At 39.1% G+C, this 22,500-nt stretch overlaps 1 protein-coding gene across 7 annotated transcripts in view; it reads left to right on the top strand.

Annotated features, from left to right (window-relative positions):
• The window catches only part of rock2a (rho-associated, coiled-coil containing protein kinase 2a), a 272,191-nt gene that overhangs the window by 70,668 nt on the left and 179,023 nt on the right, over window positions 1-22,500 (top strand). For all 7 annotated transcript variants that reach the window (XM_039748920.1, XM_039748916.1, XM_039748919.1 and 4 more), the window contains exons 2-3: window positions 3,096-3,177; window positions 20,216-20,316. In XM_039748920.1, the coding sequence (XP_039604854.1) occupies window positions 3,096-3,177; window positions 20,216-20,316 (183 nt within the window). The remainder of the gene's footprint in view (window positions 1-3,095; window positions 3,178-20,215; window positions 20,317-22,500) is intronic.

The following is a 22,500-nucleotide window of genomic DNA, read 5'->3' as shown; positions in this document are numbered from 1 at the left end:
TTCTTGGATCCTTCATGGCATTCTCTTCAGGAAATAAACATGATCAGAAAAAAAAAACAGTAAGACACAGGAAGACTCTTGTTGTTTATGCAACTTTTGATCAGAAATAAAAAAAAAAGTTTTTATTTCACTAATTATATACACCTACATAAGACAATTATCAAACATTTATTAATAAATAATAAACACTCACTTATTCTAAACTCATCTGGGTTCACAGACATTAACATAATAGTATTTGACTAATCAAATATTTTTTAACTTTTAAATGTATCTAATTTGATAGATTAGCAGAATAAAAATGATGATTATTATACTGTAGACATATGACTCATTGTCATTATAATGTGTCTTTATAATCAGGGGTGCACATAACTTTTTGAGTGTGTTCCTCAGGTGAGTAGCAGGAGCTGGTGTTTGGTACGCACTCCGCAGCGAGGTCTTAATAAGTACAGATCGCTCCCTTAAGGTTTTGTGGTTTTTATCGTCATTGTGCAACTTGACGAAACACAAGGTTGCGTCTTGTGCGTAATATGCATTAAACAAATGTATTGCGTTTCATTAAAAATGGTATGAAAGAATCAGTTGTTCTTTTGTGATAAAACCGAAATAAAATAAAATAAAATGCTATTTGAGTACGTATCTAATATCACATGAGTGCGTGGCGCTTAAATATCATTTAATAAATAACGTCACTGAATAAAGACTGTTGGTGAAGAGCGCACTGTCATTTGGCCGTCTTGAAGTAGCCGAAAATGCGCATAGCTGCACCTCATTTAAAAATTACCACTGGCACAAGCGGAAAACACGCAAAATTATTTTGTTTCAAAACGAAACCACTTTGTATGGTGCTTTCCAGAATAGGGTCCTGAGTCAGAGGAATAAACACTTTTCGAACATAAACGCAGTACCTAAACCGAAAGACATAAAACAAATGGTGTAGGTGAAATTTTAATCGCACGCTGTCAAAAAACGGTCACAGTCAAGAGCTCTTCTGTTTTGTACACGAAAGCGCTGTAGTAACAAAATGACGTTACGTGTTCATTTTTGCCACGCTTGCGTACCCGCGTACCAGTTATGTGCACCCCTGATTATATCACTAAAACAACAACAACAACAATTAATATTTTTAAATTGTCAAATAGTTTCAATATATCTGGGGAAAAAACATACAACTTACCGATGGCTAAATGAAGTCTGTGACCAAAGCAGTGTAGCCTCGGCCAGTTATTCACAGATGCTGCCCTAAACATATTAGCTGCGTTGTCCGTTGTGATGCACACAAATCTTTCCTCCACCAAGCCCCAAGCGGACATCGCTTCTTTGAGGCCCACTGCAATAAACTCCGCTGTATGGTCTTGTGGGAAAAACGAAGTTTGCAAAAGCTTTCTTTTCATCTTAAACTCGCTGTCAATAAAATGAACTGTCAAGCTCAAATACGGTTCCACAGTTCCCAGTGAAATTGGTCTGTATGATGCACATTGTAAAGTCCTCAAACTTATTAAACATGTATTCAATATATAAATATAATAAATAAATTTGACCAAAACAAATTAGATGAAATGTGTTTTAGTGCACAGCCACAAACTACTTAAAACACTTAAACATATATTCCAGCATTTTGGTAAACCTAAAGTTAGATCCATAAATATTTGGATAGAGACAACTTTCTTTCTAATTTTGGTTCTATACATTACCACAATGAATTTTAAATTAAACAACTTGGATGCAGTTGAAGTGCAAACTTTCCGCTTTAATTCAGTTGGTTGAACAAAAAGATTGTATAAAAATGTGAGGAAACTAAAGCATTTTTTTTTTCAGAATCCCTTTATTTCAGAGGCTCAAAAGTAATTGGACAAATTAAATAACTGGAAATAAAATGTTCATTTCTAATACTTGGTTGAAAACCCTTTGCTGGCAATGACAGCCTGTAGTCTTGAACTCATGGACATCACCAGATGCTGGGTTTCCTCCTTTTTAATGCTCTGCCAGGCCTTTACTGCAGCAGCTTTCAGTTGCTGTTTATTGGTGGGCCTTTCTGTCTGAAGTTTAGTCTTCAACAAGTGAAATGCATGCTCAATTGGGTTAAGATCAGGTGACTGACTTGGCCATTCAAGAATTTTCCACTTCTTTGCTTTAATAAACTCCTGGGTTGCTTTGTATGTTTTGGGTCATTGTCCATCTGTATCATGAAATGCCACCCAATCAATTTGACTGCATTTAGCTGGATTTGAGCAGACAGTATGTCTCTGAACACCTCAGAATTCATTTGGCTGCTTCTGTCCTGTGTCACATCATCAGTAAACACTAGTGTCCCAGTGCCACTGGCAGCCATCACACTGCCTCCACCGTGTTTTACAGATGTGGTATGTTTTGGGTAATGAGTTGTTCCACGCCTTCTCCATACTTTTTTCTTGCCATCATTCTGGTAGAGTTTGATCTTGGTTTCATCTGTCCAAAGAATGTTTTTCCAGAACTGTGCTGGCTTTTTTAGATATTATTTAGCAAAGTCCAGTCCAGCCTTTCTATTCTTGAGGCTTATGAGTGGCTTGCAGCTTGCACCTTGCAGTGCACCCTCTGTATTTACTTTCATGCAGTCATCTCTTTATGGTAGATTTGCATATTTGCTTAATAGTAATAGTATTTTATAGAAGGCTTTTACCCTAGTTATGATGCTCAAGGCAGAATTAGCTTTGTAAGCTTAAAATATCCAGTAGTTATCATACTTGGCTGCTTCCCGATGTCTCAAGTCCTTGAGCTAGTAATTTGTCCTGAAGTGTTCTGAACCCCCTGTTTTGTCACAAATTGCAGTGTATATTGATAATTCCATCTATAGAGGATTTACACAGTGGTGGTCTCTTGTTAGCATAAAAATGTCTTGAGGGTTAGTGATTAGTTAGCCCTTTCTGTTAGCTTGACAGACACATTCATTTTATTTATGGTCTGAACTCTCATACAGGGTCACATCACGTGTATAATGCAGCTTCAACTTATAAGTTTGTTTTAACAAATTTCTGTTAAGGATATCTATTTGCTTATTTTGCCAGAGGTATTAAAGCATTTTAATGTATGCCGTTTTTTCCTTCCTTCTGTAGGATGCCATGAATGCATTGGTTTTAGATTTGGATTTTCCAGCCCTTAAAAAAAATGCCAACATTGAAAATTTTCTCAACAGATGTAAGTATTGCTTCATTTTACTACCTTAATCTATTCTAAAAGTTTTATGTACATATAATTATTGTTTATATAATAATCTTGTAATCTACTACAGAACATATAATTTTATTTATTTTTGTATATTTTTATACAGTTCTGGAACTAAATTGAACTCTAAAAATAACTCTATATATATATTTAAAACAGAATTACTTTCTGTATGTTGGAGCATTGCGTGAAAACAACCACACCTATTTCTTCAAATCTTTGCAGTTATTTTGGTTACACAGTGATCCCTCGCTATATCGCGCTTCGACTTTCGCGGCTTCACTCCATCGCGGATTTTAAATGTAAGCATGTCTAAATATATATCACGGATTTTACGCTGGTTCGCGGATTTCTGCGGACAATGGGTCTTTTAATTTATGGTACACGCTTCCTCAGTTTTTTTGCCCGGTTGATTTCATACAAGGACGCTATTGGCGGATGGCTGAGAAGCTACCCAATCAGAGCATGTATTAAGTATTAAATAAAACTCCTCAATGATATACGATATGCTTCTTGCGTGGTGCTTCGCACATTTCAAAGCTCTAACAACCCGTATTGATTTTTGATTGTTTGCTTTTCTCTGCCTCTCTCTCTGACAGTCTCTGCGGCTGACGGAGGGGGTGTGAGCAGAGGGGCTGTTTGCACAGAGGCTGTTTCCTTAGAAGATACGGACGCTCCTCTAAAAAATACTGAAAAGACTACCTTCACATTTAGCCCTTCATTGTGGCGGCTTTATCGTGGTGTTTCGTGTACTTAAAAGCCCAACAGCCCTTTTGATTTTTGTTTACTTTTCTTTCTCTCTGATATTCTCTGCCTCTGACGGCACTCCTTTGAAGAGGAAGATATGTTTGCATTCTTTTAATTGTAAGAAAGAACTGTTATCTCTTTCTTGTCATGGAGCACAGTTTAAACTTTTGACTAAAGGGTGTTATTTCATGTCTAGAGGGCTCAAATAATGTTAAAAAAACGTATTTAGAAAGTCGTAAACAGGTTATCTATGTTCTGACTGCGAAAATATTTATAAATAAAGATTTATAAATAAAGAATCCTACCTCGTGGAAATTCATTTATCTGTCTGGAGCGGATTAACCGCGATAAATGAGGGTTTACTGTGTCGAGAATATTTATAAACGGTGTGGGAGAGTTTCTAAGGGCTGAAAATATATAAAAATAACCATACAAACATATGGTTTCTACTTCGCGGATTTTCACCTATCGTGGGGAGTTCTGGAACGCAACCCGTGCAATCGAGGAGGGATTACTGTATTCTTTTTTTTTTTTTTTTTTTTTGTGTGCGTTGGCCGGGAATTCTAACTTGAAATATAGGCTAATACAATTTTAGATTTTATAATTATATGTATCTAGAAAAAAAATTAAAACTTCGACAACCTCAATAAAAGTTGCCGTTATCAGCAGAGATATTGCAAAATTAATGGCACTATATATCCACTAGATGACAGCAACAGGTCAGTTGTGTATTATTGGAGTAGCATAGAGACAGTAGTTCTTTGTTTATTTTGAGATCTATCTAGTGTTTTTTTTTTTTTTTTATATAATATGTATATGGATTGGAGTGTCTTTCAGTCCTGGAGTGACATGATGCAGACAAGCCCACACCCACTCTAGGGTGGAGGAGCATTATTACTAGGCTGCCATGGTAACTTCCCACAAAAAAAAGATGCATATGACTTCAGATAAACTATTTTTTCAGTGCACTTGTGTAGATGTTTGTTTAAGCAGGTGTCATATTTACTGAAGAACAAAAAGTTGCCATTGTCAAGTGTACTGTCTTATACAGTATAGGTCGCTTTAGCTTTATAACCTTGATAGTTAAGGTCACGCTTTCTAGTCACTTTTACCACCTTTACAACATGCTCTGTCTTGGGAGTAGTTAGATATAACACAAAAATGGATCAAGGTCTTTGGACTGTGGATGTGCAAAGTACTCAAAGTTTGTAGTAGCGGTCTTTACAGTCATCCTCAGTGGTTATTGCCTCTTTTATGTACCCAGAGTCTGTTATGAATTCTGAAGTTGAACTAACTTCCACACTTCGCATAGAACCCTTCTCACTTTTAATAACAAAGAAATTAAGTAATAGCAGTACACACTACATAGTAGTACTTATACTATGTGCCATGGATAATTACAACTTTATAATGCGTCATTCAAGATGCACGTATGGTCATAAAGTAATTGCACATCTTTACATAGATAATTTTTCATACACTGCAGTCATAATATTTCACACAATATTTCATCAAATTGTATGTAATATTGAATAATACTTGTAAACCTACGTCGTATTATCACATCACAATGTTGCACATACATATTACTATACCCTCCACCCATCCTTCTGCTGATACCAGCATACGAGAGAGTTTTCCCCCCACCCACAATTACAGCAGCCCAGGTAAACAGAGAGCTGAGGAGACTTTGTGCCAGCAAAGCAGTGGGTCCAGATGGAGTATTGCCACGACTGCTGAAGGCCTGTGTGTTGGAGCTGGGGAGTCCTGTACAGCGCATCTTCAACCTGAGCCTGGAACAGGGGAGAGTCCCGAGGCTTTGGAAAACATTTTGTGTCACCCCAGTCCCAAAGGTATCACGTCCTAGTGAGCTGAATGACTTCTGGCCTGTCGCTCTGATGTCACATGTGATGAAGTCCATGGAGCAGCTGCTGCTTCACCACCTGCGGCCACAGGTCTGCCACGCCCTCGACCCTCTGCAGTTTGCATACCAGGAGAAGGTGGGAGCGGAGGATGCCATCATCTATATGCTACACCGATCCCTGTCCCACTTGAACAGGGCCAGTGGTGCTGTAAGAATTATGTTTCTGGACTTCTCTAGCACCTTCAACACCATCCAACCTCTGCTCCTTAGGGACAAGCTGACAGAGATAGGAGTAGATTCATACCTGGTGGCATGAATTGTGGATGATCTTACAGACAGACCTAAATATGTGTGTCTCTGTAACTGCAGGTCTGACATTGTGGTCAGCAACACAGGAGTGCCGCAGGGGACTGTACTTTCTCCGGTTCTGTTCATCCTATATACATCGGACTGCTATTGTGGGCTGCAGAAGGAGCAGTTTAGGAACCTAATCAAGAACTTTGTTAAATGGTGCGACTCAAACCACCTACAACTGAACACCAGCAAAACCAAGGAGCTGATGGTGGATTTTAGGAGGACCAGGCCCCTCATGGATCCCGTGATCATCAGAGGTGATTGTGTGCAGAGGGTGCACTCCTAAAAATACCTGGGAGTGCAGCTGTATGATTAATTGGACTGGACTGCCAATACTGATGCTCTGTGTAAGAGAGGACAGAGCCGACTATACTTCCTTAGAAGGCTGGCGTCCTTCAACATCTGAAATAAGATGCTGCAGATGTTCTGTCAGCAGTATGCTGCTGCTGGAGTATGTGAATTTCCCCTTGGGATTAATAAAGTATCTATCTATCCATCTGTCATCCTTTACTGCCTGCCCTTGCCTCATCAGCATCACTGGACTGACTCTGTGGATGCAAAATAACAGCTAGTTGGAGCAGTGAGACTGTGAAATGTAGGCATTTTTTTCTTCCTGCGCAGTGAAACTCTTCAGCATTTTATTCTCCATGAGCATTCATAGCAAGGTAGAGTTTCGGTTGCTTTATACTTGATTTAGAAATTCACTAAACATTTTCCCTTTCTTAATAGGCTACACATAGCCTAAGTTCTAAAGCTTCAATGTCAGCTAGGCACATATTAGTAACACTAGAAACTCTGTGTGTTTTAGGCAAGATGACAGACTGTAGAGCCAATCACATTTGCAATTGTTGCTCATACCTAGCGGTACTGAAGTAATGAACCAATGCAGTATTCTAATGGATGACAACTTTTCTCAAATGTTCTAAATAAAGCTGATTTTCTGTACCTTATACTGCATCCTTCTCCATGTGTACCTCTGCCTCTTTACCTAGTCCTTCTTTTCTCAGCAACGTCTTTTTTCTTTTTACCTTTGTCGATTGTGCAATGTTTAAATGCATTGATCAAGCTAAGAAAATGAATGGATAGTTTCAGTTTCACATGTGTGGGGTTGTACCATTTTGGAAGGAGTCTCCTCTTTTTCCTCTAGAATGGATACTTGCATTCAAATCGTGATAGCACTTGGAGTATGGCCACCTTTCCAATGTGTTTGCATTTATTTATTAGAATTTGAAAATATATATTTGAAATTTTGCAAGGGGTGCTAATAATAGTGGAGGGCTATATGTATATCATATATAAAGGATTACTGTTCTACATATTGTTCTTTGCTTCAAAATTACTTCTGTTTCTTTAAATATTGTACTTAATTTCAAAGTAAAAGTTTGTAGTGGTTTAATAAACTCAGAAGGCCTTACGTGCTAAATAATCCTAAAGCAGTACATGGCTTTCTGTTGTGATGAGGTCTTAAAATAAAAATCAAAACTGACACTTACATATTTAACATACATTTTATCATTCTAGAGGTAACATAGTATTTTGCTGCCACTAGATGACATCCAAGTGCTATGCCAAATTATTTCATAGCTGTCTCTCCAACAGAATTAACTAACTTCTGAAATGCCTGAAGAAAGTAGATATTTTTCTGTTTCAATTAGTTAATTTGAAAGTAATAACTATTTTTAAGCAAGTAGAGTGCACCTTAGCTTTAAGGGTTTTTGAATGCAAACTGCTATGTGGCTACATAGAGTAAGTTAATGGATCTTAAAACAACTGCATGGTCCATGGTCTACAGATTGCATTTTGAACGAGAGCTTGGCACAAAAGGTCACAAAATTCTAGAGAATGACTAGCTGTATAATGCGTCTTACATGTTACCAGTTGAATTTTGTGCTATATATTTAATGGGCTATTTCATTGTTACTGTGTTATAAAAAATGCATAGTATCAAAAATGATGACAACTGTATTTTTAACACACTCTATCAAAAGATTACTTTTTGGTGGAAATTGGAACCTTACCCACTCTTTCCCAGTTTCAATGTATTAACATTTGCATCTTCGCCTTTTGCGTTGTTTCCTAGGAATGTAACCTCTGCAAAAGTTAAGGATTGACTGTACTTGCTGTATTAAACTGAATAACATGTTTCAGCACAATAACCATATAAGCAAAGTAAGCACATGCTTAGGGCATCAAGGGTAAAGGGGTCGCCACAAAAAATTATCATGGCTGAATTTATCACATAAATTATTAAATTAATTAAATTTATAGCCATTTTCAAAATTTAATGAAAAATGAATGATGCCTCCCTGTACCTCCCTATGCCATCACTGTTCTTAGATGGCGCCTTACACAGTGCGTTCTGCATACTGGTGCCATCTACGATGGGGAATTCCCGTTTCATGGGGATTCCCTTAAAATGCCGTGCTATGTCAAAATTATGTAATTGTTGTGTTTCGGGAATTCTCTGTTATTTAACTTAAAATAAATTTCTAGTGCGTTGAAAGTGTTGTTTTCTGTTTTAAGCAAAAGCAAAAAATCGTCCCAGTTTGAGGAAAAAATATTCAGGTAAGTATTTAATTCTAGGATATTTTTAAATTCCTTTACATTATGTAAAAGTGAAAATCGTACTGCTGATTACTATTGGATAAAATTGTTTAACATTTTTTTTTTCTAATAAAGATTTATTAAGAAAATTTTCACGAAATATTCTTCAAATCTTGTACTAAGAATATGTGTAAATAGATTTGCTAAATTGACACAAAAGCCATAAATAAATTAATCAAAATGGTAAATCTACGGTACCGTACATTTAAAAAAAACCCTTTAAAATCGACCCCAAACGTTAAAATTTTTAAAATTTCGGATGCCATTTTCTCTTCAAGTAATGATAAAAATGCGATCAGATCTTTATCGAAAAGCAGTGCCGCACAAAATAAATTTTTAAATCAGTTTTGGGGTTAAAGTCAATTTCTACAGGTTTTGGCAGGAAATTGTATAATTTGTAGTCCAAAGATAAATTTCTTATCAGCACCTTTTGCATAATTGGTGCTTACCCAGAGGACTTCAACAGTAATTTCTCAGCTGAACTTCAGCAGTTTCATTTATATGTGCGCCATAAGTTTAGTGCAACAGAAAATGTAAAAACAAGATTCAGTCATGCAGAACTTTATAAAATAATTTTAGAAGACAATATTGAGTGTGCTTTTCCAAATGTAGACATTGCCTTTCGTACATTTTTAATATTAATGGTCACAAACTGCTCAGCTGAGCGTTCATTTTCATGGTTGAAATATATTAAAAATCCCCTCAGAACAACTATGCATCAAGGCAGGCTGGATGCCTCATCTCTGTTATGTATAGAAGCAGATGTGTTATGTAAGATTGATAATGAAGATCTAATCAAAGAGTTTGCAAGGGAAAAAAGTAGAAGAAAATTATTAAGATAAAAATAAAATGAAGCATACAAAAATATTATGTTCCTTCTTACTAGATGTATGTTTTGTTTAATTTCGAATTTTCGATAATAAAATTAAATTTTATTTTCTAGTTTGTTATTGTTTTAATATTTTGAATTACTAGTGTAAGTGGGCACCAAAATTACTTAGTGCTTAGGTTCATCTAAGGGTCTTAATCTGGCCCTGATTACTAAGGTTTCTGTAATTCTCAATCAGAATTATAGGTATTTATGTCCATATATGCCAGGACATTTGGGTGCTGGACAAGTAAAGTGGTGGCACACTGTTGCTTGTTTGATGTTGTGGGCAGTGTTTGAAATAGACCAGAGCCACCTGCATGCAAAGCATCAAGGAGACCCCTAACCTTCAGTTGAATGTTAGTGTATCGCAGCGCTTGTAACTCCAGCCCCGATATACCAATATACACAAGCTCTGACTTCCAAGGGGGAGCCCACTTCTCCATTTTGTTGAAGTCATACTCAGTTGGGAGGAGAAACGTAACGCAGACTAAGCGGAGTACAGCCAGTAATTTGTTTCCACTTCAAACACTGCTTGATGGCAAATAGGAATGTAATTGTGCTGTGTCCATGAGACAGTCAATTGTAAATAAACTGATTTGACGATGTTTTAAAGCTGTACTGTACATCATTTTTAAAAAGCTGGTACAGTTGTCGTCCTGCATATGCACATCATTGAATGTAAGTTTCTAATACCAATCAACACTTCGCTTTATACACTTTTTGCAGGATGTCATTTGCCTTCATGATAAGAAGAGGCAAAATATGCGCTATAGCCAAAAATGATGGGTATTAGGTTCAGGTTGGGGAGCACGCACTGGTACTTTGTGTTGTTGCACCCACCACACGATGAAACAGCTCAGGATCCAAGTTGGCAACCCCTTAGGCAGACGTGTGGTTCAGTCCCGCTCTTCGGAAATTATCGTTTATCTGCTGCAGCCAGGTGTTACACAGGGGTCCCCTTGGCCTGGTCCAGCCGTTCAGGTCCTCAACAATGAGGATCCTGCATGCCGGATCACCCACGTGGAATTGTCCCACATGGTCATTGTGCTGTACCAGATGCTCCCTGTCAATGCATGTAATGTGCCTTTTTGGGACTCCGTGAGCAACTGCTTGTTTGACACAAAGTCAAATCGGCGGTACCCAAGAGTTCTCAGAAGAGATAAGATACCAGAAGAGCACAGCCTCCTTCTCGGGTCACTGGATAGCATCCATGTCTCACAACCATAGAGCAAAACAGGAAGCACCAGGGGCCTCATGTATAAACGGTGCGTACGCACAGCAATGTTGCGTAAGAACTTTTCCACGTTCAAATCGCGATGTATAAAACCTACACTTGGCGTAAAGCCACGCATTTTTCCACGGTACGTCAAACCCTGGCGTACGCAAGTTCTCCGCTCGGTTTTGCAGACTGGCTGCACCCAGCGTCAAAGCAGTGCTACTGTTCCTGTGTGGTTACACCTTATTTTCCTGACGTGGCTTTATAAATACACTGAAACTAACCGCATATTGTTTATTAGTGTAACGCATCTGATTGTAATTAACTTGTAACAATATAATGGTCCAGGGAATAGCCTAGTATTCCAAATACCATAACTGCTTTAGCTTTGTTACTCTAACTGCACCTTCTTCTTTCAGCTGCTCCCATTAGGAGTTGCCACAGTGGATCATCTTTTTACTCTCACTGCACCACTGAGAGTATTTATAGCTCTGAATCTGAGTGTGAATCACAGCAGCAGTTGATCGGAAAGAGAATTATCGGTATACAGCTTCAAGTACACGCTGTCTCAGCCACGGCAAAATGTTTCAAAGCCTTTCTTGTACAGACCTCGCGGTTCAGAAGCAGTTTCGTCCCAAGAACTTTAAACGCACTCAATCAATTGCTCCTTGTAGAACTGTTTGTACTTATAAGTACAATTACCCCACTGTAAACTTGCACTACAGTTATTATATTACACAACCCGAGCCACTTTATAAAGCACATATTTACATATGATGACAATATCATTTTTAAGGTGAAATGCAGCAAAATATGTTTATTATATTATACAGATAAAACTTTAATCTACAGTAATCCCTCCTTGATCGTGGGGGTTGCGTTCCAGACCCCCCCGCGATAGGTGAAAATCCACGAAGTAGAAACCATATGTTTCTATGGTTATTTTTATATATTTTAAGCCCTTATAAACTCTCCCACACTGTTTATAAATATTCCCCGCAGAGTTATACAGCATAATCCCTTTGTATTCTCTTAGATATTAGGTAAGATTAATTGAAATTATGTATATAAACACACTGTTTATATACAGTAAAACCTAAATATTATTTTAAAGATATTGAGTGTCTCCGATTGCACACATGTTACAGCCATTACGATAGACATGCCACCAGCAATAACTACGATACAATACAAGAAAAATAGTATACAGTAAATGTGTGTACAGTGACACTAAACGCACGTACATGTACTAAGTACTGTAAGTAGAAAATTAAACATGGTTACTCACCAACAATGACACGATGACTTGTCCGATAACAATGAGTTTTATTTTACTGCACAACAAAGGAGAGCGTTACAGCCCTTAAAGGAGCCACTTCAGGCGATTGTGTAGCACTGCCGTTGTTCTTCTTCTGGCAGTCTTCAATGCAAATCCCTAAAGCAGATTCCATCCGGACTACTGCCTTATTATATCCACTTAAAACTCGTTTTGCACCCTGGTTAAAAGGACACTGCGGCCGTAGATCTTATATTCCTTTCCTACTTTTTAAATAAAAAGAATCGTAGCCTTCAACAAATCCAAAACGTTTACCTTTTCGGCAATCATTAACATCTTCCGCTTGCGCTGGGCACGGCCCTGAAGCAGTAGCAGATCGTTTTGGAGCCATAATGAAGGGCTTGACTATGCACAAAGATAAACACAAAAGAGCACAACTCTTTACACAGCGAAACACGTTGATGCTGAATGAGCGAGACGAGACTTCCTGGTTAACACTGCATTCAGCAGGCAGGAACTTAACTGCATGCTCTGATTGGTTAGCTTCTCAGTCATCCGCCAATAGCGTCCCTTGTATGAAATCAACTGGGCAAACCAACTGAGGAAGCATGTACAGGAAGTAAAAAGACACATTGTCCGCAGAACCCGCAAAGCAGCGAAAAATCCGCGTTATATATTTAGTTATGCTTTCATATAAAATCCGCGATAGAGCGAAACCGCGAAAGTCAAAGCGCGATATAGCGAGGGATTACTGTATATTCTTCCCTGGGAGTGTCGTGAAGGATAGAATAATTAAACATGTACTACGAAGATATTTCAATGTTCCTTAAACGTTTTGAAGAATCGGCGCTCTAAGCTTACAGATGGCTTAACTTCTATTACAGAGCTGATTGTGTGGTGATTGGGTATTTGGGGAAAGAAAAGCAAGGACTTCAGTGGCGGCTACGCCAATATGTATTGAATATAAAACAGAAAGAGAAAATAACAACAGATCTAAATATGCAGCGACAAATTTCGACCATCCACCGTGCATAAGCTGCCTTACTGACATTGGCGGGCAAAGGAGCCATCGATTCTTCCTCTGCCCAGTGCCACCACAAGACTAGAGCCACCCCTGAGTACTGCTGCAATAAATTATTTCATTCAAGGTCGCACCCAATCACTGCACCGTGAAACTCATGTTTAATAACGTGCTTTAACTCCTATCCTCATGAAAATGATATCACGTATACATCTCAGTATTTTAGTTATTCAGAGAACTGTAATATCACGAATGTAATGGATTCTGTGTCCAGTTGGAGGAAGAGAGCTGGTTTAAGAAGCAAGTAGTGATTCACACACAGAGCACATAGAAGATCAAATACAAAACAAAGCATTTAACGTGCTACTTTAATTACGATGTGATTTGAGAAACTGGTTAATTAAACGATTTTAAGATGAAGTTTATGATGTTCTACTTTAATGACAAAATAAACTACGTGATTAAAGTGGAAATGTCGAGATTGAAGTTGACATGTCATGCTTTTTCCCCCACTGTGTGCCTTTTTTGTTCTCTGTACCCTATCATCCTTTCATATGACACTCAGACAGTGGGCTACAACTCCCCTTTTCACGGTGACTTTGATATGTGACTTCTTTTTTTATTTCAGGCACTGTGCGATTTTGTGAATGTGAGCTTTCAAGTTTCTCCAACACGCTATGTCACTCGGATCACCTTCCTTTTGTTGATTATACCATGGTTTATTTGAACAAATAGTATGTTTTTCCTTTGCTTCCTCTTGGTATTCGCTGAAATTCTTATTTTTTCCCCCGTGCTTTTCCCATTGTCTTTTCACAGAAGGCTGAGCTTAAGGGCGATTTATATTCATTTGCATTTTCAAAGAGGCGTAATTCTGGGAGGAGTTGGGGCATTACATAAAGCGCGTGCATGAGCGTTACTTTTCATGCTGATCGGGATTTATGTAGCGGAAGAACATGGAAGTTGGAGTACACACAGATTCCTGCATCTGGATTTTTCTGTGCGTAAGCACATTTCGGCTTTTGTGCTTACGCCATGTTATAGTGCGAGTTCTACGCACGGCGTTATACAGGTACATGAGGCCCCAGGACTCTAAAGACTTGGACTTTGGTTGTTTTACATATGATGAATCCGGAAAGCATTAACAGCGCATTACTTATTCCACATTTTGTTATGTTACAGCCTTATTGCAGAATGGATTAAATAATTTTTTTCCTCAGAATTCTACACACAACACCCCATAATGACAATGTGAAAAAAGTTTACTTGAGGTTTTTGCAAATTTATTAAAAATAAAAAAATTGAGAAATTGAGAAAAACTATTTGCCCCCTTCCTGATTTCTTATTCTTTTGCATGTTTGTCACACAAAATGTTTCTGATCATCAAATTGCCCCCTGAACCTAATAACTGTTTGGGCCACCCTTAGCAGCAATTACTGCAATCAAGTGTTTGCGATAACTTACAATGAGTCTTTTACAGCGCTCTGGAGGAATTTTGGCCCACTCATCTTTGCAGAATTGTTGTAATTCAGCTTTATTTGAGGGTTTTCTAGCATGAACCGCCTTTTTAAGGTCATGCCATAGCATCTCAATTGGATTCAGGTCAGGACTTTGACTAGGCCACTCCAAAGTCTTCATTTTGTTTTTCTTCAGCCATTCAGAGGTGGATTTACTGGTGTGTTTTGGGTCATTGTCCTGTTGCAGCACCCAAGATCGCTTCAGCTTGAGTTGACGAACAGATGGCCGGACATTCTCCTTCAGGATTTTTTGGTAGACAGTAGAATTCATGGTTCCATCTATCACAGCAAGCCTTCCAGGTCCTGAAGCAGCAAAACAACCCCAGACCATCACACTACCACCACCATATTTTACTGTTGGTATGATGTTCTTTTTCTAAAATGCTGTGTTCCATTTACGCCAGATGTAACGGGACATTTGCCTTCCAAAAAGTTCAACTTTTGTCTCATCAGTCCACAAGGTATTTTCCCAAAAGTCTTGGCAATCATTGAGATGTTTCTTAGCAAAATTGAGACGATCCCTAATGTTCTTTTTGCTTAACAGTGGTTTCGCGTCTTGAAATCTGCCATGCAGGCCATTTTGCCCAGTCTCTTTCTTATGGTGGAGTCGTGAACACTGACCTTAATTGAGGCAAGTGAGGCCTGCAGTTCTTTAGACGTTGTCCTGAGGTCTTTTGTGACCTCTCGGATGAGTCGTCTCTGCACTCTTGGGGTAATTTTGGTCGGCCGGCCACTCCTGGGAAGGTTCACCACTGTTCCATGTTTTTGCCATTTGTGGATAATGGCTCTCACTGTGGTTCGCTGGAGTCCCAAAGCTTTAGAAATGGCTTTATAACCTTTACCAGACTGATAGATCTCAATTACTTCTGTTCTCATTTGTTCCTGAATTTCTTTGGATCTTGGCATGATGTCTAGCTTTTGAGGTGCTTTTGGTCTACTTCTCTGTGTCAGACAGCTCCTATTTAAGTGATTTCTTGATTGAAACTGGTGTGGCAGTAATCAGGCCTGGGGGTGGCTACGGAAATTGAACTCAGGTGTGATACACCACAGTTAGGTTATTTTTTAACAACCTGTAGGTTTGGATTTTTTTTCTCCCTAAATAATAAAAACCATCATTTAAAAACTGCATTTTGTGTTTACTTGTGTTATATTTGACTAATGATTAAATGTGTTTGATGATCAGAAACATTTTGTGTGACAAACATGCAAAAGAATAAGAAATCAGGAAGGGGGCAAATAGTTTTTCACACCACTGTAAGTATTCACAGCCTTTGCCATGAAGCTCAAAATTGAGCTCAGGTGCATCCTGTTTCCCCTGAGCATCCTTGAGATGCTTCTGCAGCTTAATTCGAGTCCACCTGTGGTAAATTCAGTTGATTGGACATGATTTGGAAAGGCGCACACCTGTCTATATAAGGTCCCAAAGTTGACAGTTAATGTCAGAGCACAAACCAAGCATGAAGTCAAAGGAATTGTCTGTAGACCTCTGAGACAGGATTGTCTCGAGGCACAAATCTGGGGAAGGTTACAGAAAAATTTCTGCTGCTTTAAAGGTCCCATTGAGCACAGTAGCCTCCATCATCCGAAAGTGGAAGAAGTTCGAAACCACCAGGACTCTTCCTAGAACTGGCCGGTGTGGTGTTAAGGGTCCACAGCTCTCTGAGCACAGGCCATTTTTAATAAATAATCGATGTGCTCGCGGCTTAGCGAGGGGACGTTGGGCCATAGTGGGCCGCGGGACGATCCGTAGGGTGTGGGCGTTTCTCACCTAGTGCACAGGTGAGGAACTGCCCACATTCATGATTGTCCTGTGGCTAATGCTGCAGCTGCTGTGGCCCTCGTCATTTTAAAAAGAAGCGCGAGTCGGTTTTAAAGAAAAAAGAAAAAAACGATCGGAGATGAAAAGGAAAGAAACGTTCGGAGAGAAAAAAAAGGAATGCAGAGGACTGAGGTTACCGGGAGCAGGAGAGGAAGCAGGCGGTGCGTGAGTGTGGTGAGCGCGCGATCGAGCGCTCGTGGACAGCTGCGTGGAAGCTGGGTGTTAGGCCGACACCCAGGCGTTTGTGTTGATGTCGCTCCGCTGGCGATCAGGTAGCGGGAGTGACCAGGGAAGGCGACTGGCGCAGAGGCCATGGAAAGGCAGCGGAAGTCGGAGACTTGGTGCTGGAATCCCCAGCGTGGGCGACCTGGCCGTTGGTTGGAAGCCAAGTTCTCCGAGACTGGGATGAGTGCCATACCGAAGCCAGGGTTCGGGAGGTCTCCAGTCTCATGCGTGTGTTGTAGGAGGGCAGCTGCAGAGAGCGTCTTGCCTGCTGCTTGGCCCAAACGGGATTAGCAGGTGAGACGCTAACAGAAGAGCACCGGATTTGTTTGATGGTTTTTAAGACTGCTTCCTGATCATTTTAACCTCTGGTTTTAAAGGATTGTTTTTCTATTGATTTTAACCTCCTCGTTTTCATTTAATGGATTATTTATTGAAGAACTTGGAGTACTGCACTATTTATGAACACTGTTTTTGTTTTGTTGATTTTTAATAAAAGCACTGTTGCACTTTTTGCACCACCCCTTGCTCAAGTGTTTATTTGCCTCCACTGACTAGCTCACTCGGCAACATTATCGACGGTGTTGGGTTCAAGTGCTTCCAATAGCAATGGGAGTGTGGAGCCAGAACCCACATCGTCGCAGCCGGCCATCTAAACTGAGCGGAGAAGGGCCTTAGTCAGGGAGATGACCAAGAACCCGATGGTCACTCTGTCAGAGCTCCAGAGGTCCTCTGTGGAGAGAGGAGAACCTTCCAGAAGGACAACCATCTCTGCAGCAATCCACCAATCAGGTCTGTATGGTAGAGTGGCCAGACGGAAGCCTCTCCTTAGTAAAAGGCACATGGCAGCCTGCCTGGAGTTTGTCAAAAGGCACCTGAAGGACTCTTAGACCATGAGAAACAAAATTCTCAAATTGAACTCTTTGGTGTGAATGCAAGGCATCACGTTTGGAGGAAACCAGACACTGCTCATCACCAGGCCAATACCATCCCTACAGTGAAGCATGGTGGTGGCAGCATCATGCTGTGGGGATGTTTTTCAGTGGCAGGAACTGGGAGACTAGTCAGGATAAAGGGAAAGATGACTGCAGCAATGTACAGAGACATCCTGGATGAAAACCTGCTCCAGAGCGCTCTTGACCTCAGACTGGGGCTTTGGTTCAACTTTCAGCAGTACAACAACTATAAGCACACAGCCAAGATATCAAAATGTCCTTGAGTGGCCCAGCCAGAGCCCAGGCTTGAATCTGATTGAACATCTCTGGAGCGATCTTAAAATGGCTGTGCACTGACGCTTCCCATCCAACCTGATGTAGCTTGAGAGGTGCTGCAAAGAGGAATGGGCGAAACTGGCCAAGGATAGGTGTGCCAAGCTTGTGGCATCATATTCAAAAAGAGTTGAGGCTGTAATTGCTGCCAAAGGTGCATCGACAAAGTATTGAGCAAAGGCTGTGAATAATTATGTACATGTGTTTTCTCAGTTTTTTGCAAAAACCTCAAGTAAACTTGTTTCACGTTGTCATTATGGGATGTTGTGTGTAGAATTCTGACGAAAAAAAATGAATTTAACCCATTTTGGAATAAGGCTATAACATAACATAAAATGTGGAAAAAGTGATGTGCTGTGAATACTTTCCGGATGCACTGTAGATATCGGGAACAATACACACCCCTTTCCAGCAGCCCCCAAAAATGCTCTCCTAATCAGTCTATTGACTTCATAGGACGAGTCACCAGAGATATGAATATTACTGCCTAGGTAAGTAAACCTGTCAGTGCAGTCGACATTCTCTCTGCAGACAGACAAACTGCTGATGACTGTACCCAAGAGGTCATTAAAGGCTTGGATCATTGTTTTTATCTAGGACTCTTGCAAGCCCAGACACTCTGACTCCCTACTCGGTCTCTCCAAAGTCTTAGTCCGACCCTCCATTGACTCTGCGAACATAGTAGCATCGTCAGCAAAGTCAAGATCAGTGAATGTTTTGTCACCAACAGATGCCCCACTGTGACCGGACTCCATGAAACTACACAACAACCAGTCCATGCAAGCATTGCAAACCCATTACAAACAGCCAGTATGATCTTGGTGTCTGGCCAAGTCCAGCCTCATTCTCTTAGTAGGTGGTAGCCTACTGGACCTAAGCTGGATTTTCATAATAGCAACAAGTCTGTTGTCAGAATTCTAAAACTGGGCAGTTCTGTAGGATTCTCCAGTTTCTTCCCACCGGGATGTGATCGATCTCTTTCAGCACACCACCAGTATTGGAGTACCAAGTCTAGCGATCCGCAGCCCCTGACCTAGTACATTTTAAAGGACGAGCCACGGCCAGCCAATTGCTCACTCTTCTGTCCTCTCTACCCCAGCCATTGCTTCCGAGACAGTGAACCTGTTTGTCGAAGAAGACTTAGTGTTCTTTTAAGGTGGAGGGTAGAGCCGGAGCATGTTGTTTGCCAGTTGCTACCTGTGTTCGCGTGTGCTGAAGGTGAACTCCCATTGAATAAACCCTTGTGTCTGTTCCTGCCTGTTAAATAAATTTAATGTTCCTTGGAAACCCTCTCTCTTGTGCCACTCTGTGACCCAAGCTTAACAGTACAGTATATACTGAGTGAATAACATACTTTTATAATGAGAACCTATGTTACCTTGACTTGACAATGTCTAAACAGCCGCATTTTCTGTTTGGCTAATTCCAGTAGCATTGTACTAGAAGTCTGCACTGCTTCACATTTATATAATGTTATACTTGTGTTTCATCAAGTTGCTAGTGTTACAACCTTTACATACAGCTGTCGTTTTACATACATTGCATTTAGCTGCATTATCATTACATTTACTAAAGTGAGCCCTAATTTTTATCTTTCATAATGACTGAAGAGCACAGAATGTAAACATACAGCTACCCTACTAAAACGTGATCACCTGATGCCTGCAGTGTCATAATCATTTGGGGATGGTTAGGAATTTAAAAATGCTGCTAATGCTAGAAGGAATTAATATTACAGAAATACCAGTAGCAACATTGTTGTTCCAGAAGCTTATTGATATTTTGGTACTGACCAGTCCAGAACTGGTACCACTTTAATATTGGTTTTTGATACTCATCCCTAATAGCCAAGCCATGATGAAACACAATACATATTTTCTTTTAGATTTATACAGTACCTTTATGAAGTACCTTCCAGAATGAGCTTTGATTGATAGACTTGTTTAATTGCTAATAATGATTTTTAATGTCAGGCTTAAAAAAAACTTGTAAGAGGAAATATATGAAAAGTGCCAACAAAAGTAGTTTATCTTAAAGAAATGTGTCTCTAAACCTCCTATGGTGTTTATGCATTATCTTAGTTCCAAATTTTGACCTAATAGGTTTTTTAAAAAGAGTTATTATAAAAAAAAAAACATTTAATTTGCTTTTTGCATCATCCTTGAAGATTCCTTAAATGCATTCTTGTGTTTTTAAAATGCTAAATAATCTCTTTTTTTAATATTGGTGTTAAAGATGAGAAGATTATAGCAAAGATTCGAGAACTTCAACTGAAATCCGAGGACTATGAAGCAGTGAAGGTGATTGGGAGAGGTGCATTTGGAGAAGTGCAGCTGGTAAGAATAAGGTCCTTTTTTTAATAAAAGTATTTTAACTATTTATTCTTACTAAAATCTGTTAAGGGCAGTTGTCTAAAGAGATGTGCCTTTTAATATAAGGGCACTTAGTTTAATTGAATTTGATTAATTTATTTTTCTAATGTATATGAACTTATTTGCCCTTATAATTTATTAGTAAAGGTTTAGCTGGAAGGATACCTTAGATTCATAACAGTGTCAGTTATATTTTTGTTTGCAGATGTTATATCACCTGAACTTCACCCACAATACAATTCATAATGTTTGTCGTGAAGGGAATTGTCTTGCAATCTTGTGGTCCTTTTCTCAATAGAGTTAGAAGTAATGCCAAACAAGAGGATAATGGACAATTCATGTACAGGGTGTCACAGGCAGGTGACTAATTTCATTGTGTAATTTTTCAATGAGAAAGTCTATAACTAATTTAGAATGAGGAGATGGGAGCCTCTGGTTTTTGTTGCTGTGCATAACATTTCTTCCAGGTCACTTCTTTTCTTTGATAGGATTATCCTACCACATATTGACTAAGAAGGTCAAATCATTTTAATAGCAGTCATTCACAACAAGTTCACTCTGAGCTGTTTTGACTGTCTTCCAAAATGCAGTTATCTATGTGGATGGATTTGATGACCTTCCATGTTAGAATATTACAAATGTTAATGACCATAATCTTGTAATTCTCCTTTACCTCTACAACCTGGCCTTTAAAAAACAGTATTATTTTGCTTTAAAGTCCACTTTGAATTCCTTTTGTTTTATTTACATTTTATTCCAGGTTGATTTTAGTCTGTACCATTTTAGATACCTTGTTTTTTGTTTTTTTGTAATACAAAATGAACCACATGATTATTGGCTGTTGTTATAAACACTTGAGTACAATTAATAATGTGGTATATCTATAGTCGCAATGAACGATTTGGTGGTGTTCTTTTAGCTTCACCATCTTTTTCATATCAGGAAAGACATTCAAAAAAAAAATAACACTGAGGATGACCGATACCCATGTATATCAGATATTATAAGTTAATATAGATGTCTAAGAAGTTAATGTCTTAGTGATGTGTTTACATTATCGGGAACTGTTATATTCCAAGTGCACTTTAGACTAAGAGCTTGTTGCTCCAGTAACTTCTTATGAGACTCATCAAGGTGACGAATTCAGATCAAGTAATCTTAAATTCCTGTAGATATTTTGCATTTGTAAAGACATGATTCGAAATATACTGTATATAAAAATGGAAGGCAAAATAAGCTCTGGCTTATATGCATCCCTTTAATTTTCTTGGTAAAATGGAGTATGCTAGTTAATTTTCACTGCATCAAAATCGGATTAGAAATAATTCAGCTTGTCTGAAGGTGAGTGGGATTTGGACTCATGAGCAATGTAGTCCTTGGCAGACACCTTGTCCATTATAGAGATTCTTATTTTGTTTTATAACTTCTGCTGTTTAGCTTTGGCTCTTTTGTTTTCTGACATTTTTATTTCTATATGAAGCAGTGCTGCTGCTTGTTAACAAAGGGATTGATTTTGAAGGGATGCATACATATGCACACAAAAATGAATATAAGATTTCACTGTATCAGTAATTAAACACTAGAATCCCTGAAGCCTACGAAAAAACTTGTAATCCTGTGCTACACTTAAAATTCTTTCACACCTCTCTATTCGCATCTTGTTTTGTAAATGTATTGATCAGCACAAGCAGCCTGCTATACCATCCCCCCACCATTGGAGCTCAACTCTGGCAAAAAGTTCTCCCAGCTCAAGGCCCTTCATCTGGGTGTGAGGTGTCTGGAATTGTAGAGGGTAAATACATATATTCCTAATAATGATATACAGTGATCCCTTGCTATATCACGCTTCGACTTTCGCGGCTTCACTCTATCGCGGATTTTAAATGTAAGCATATCTAAATATATATCACGGATTTTTTGCTGGTTCGCGGATTTCTGAGGACAGTGGGTCTTTTAATTTATGGTACATGCTTCCTCACTTGCTTTGCTCAGTTGATTTCATATAAAGGATGCTATTGCAAGATGGCTGAGAAGCTACCCAATCAGAGCATGTATTACATATTAAATAAAACTCCTCAATGATATACGATATGCTTCCCATGCGGCGCTTCGCATACTTGAAAGCCCAAACAGCACATATTGATTTTT

Source organism: Polypterus senegalus, chromosome 3, assembly GCF_016835505.1.
Source record: "Polypterus senegalus isolate Bchr_013 chromosome 3, ASM1683550v1, whole genome shotgun sequence".
Taxonomy (NCBI): Eukaryota; Metazoa; Chordata; class Cladistia; order Polypteriformes; family Polypteridae; genus Polypterus; species Polypterus senegalus.
Note: the sequence above shows the minus strand (reverse complement) of the source record. Positions and strands in the feature narration are given on the sequence as shown.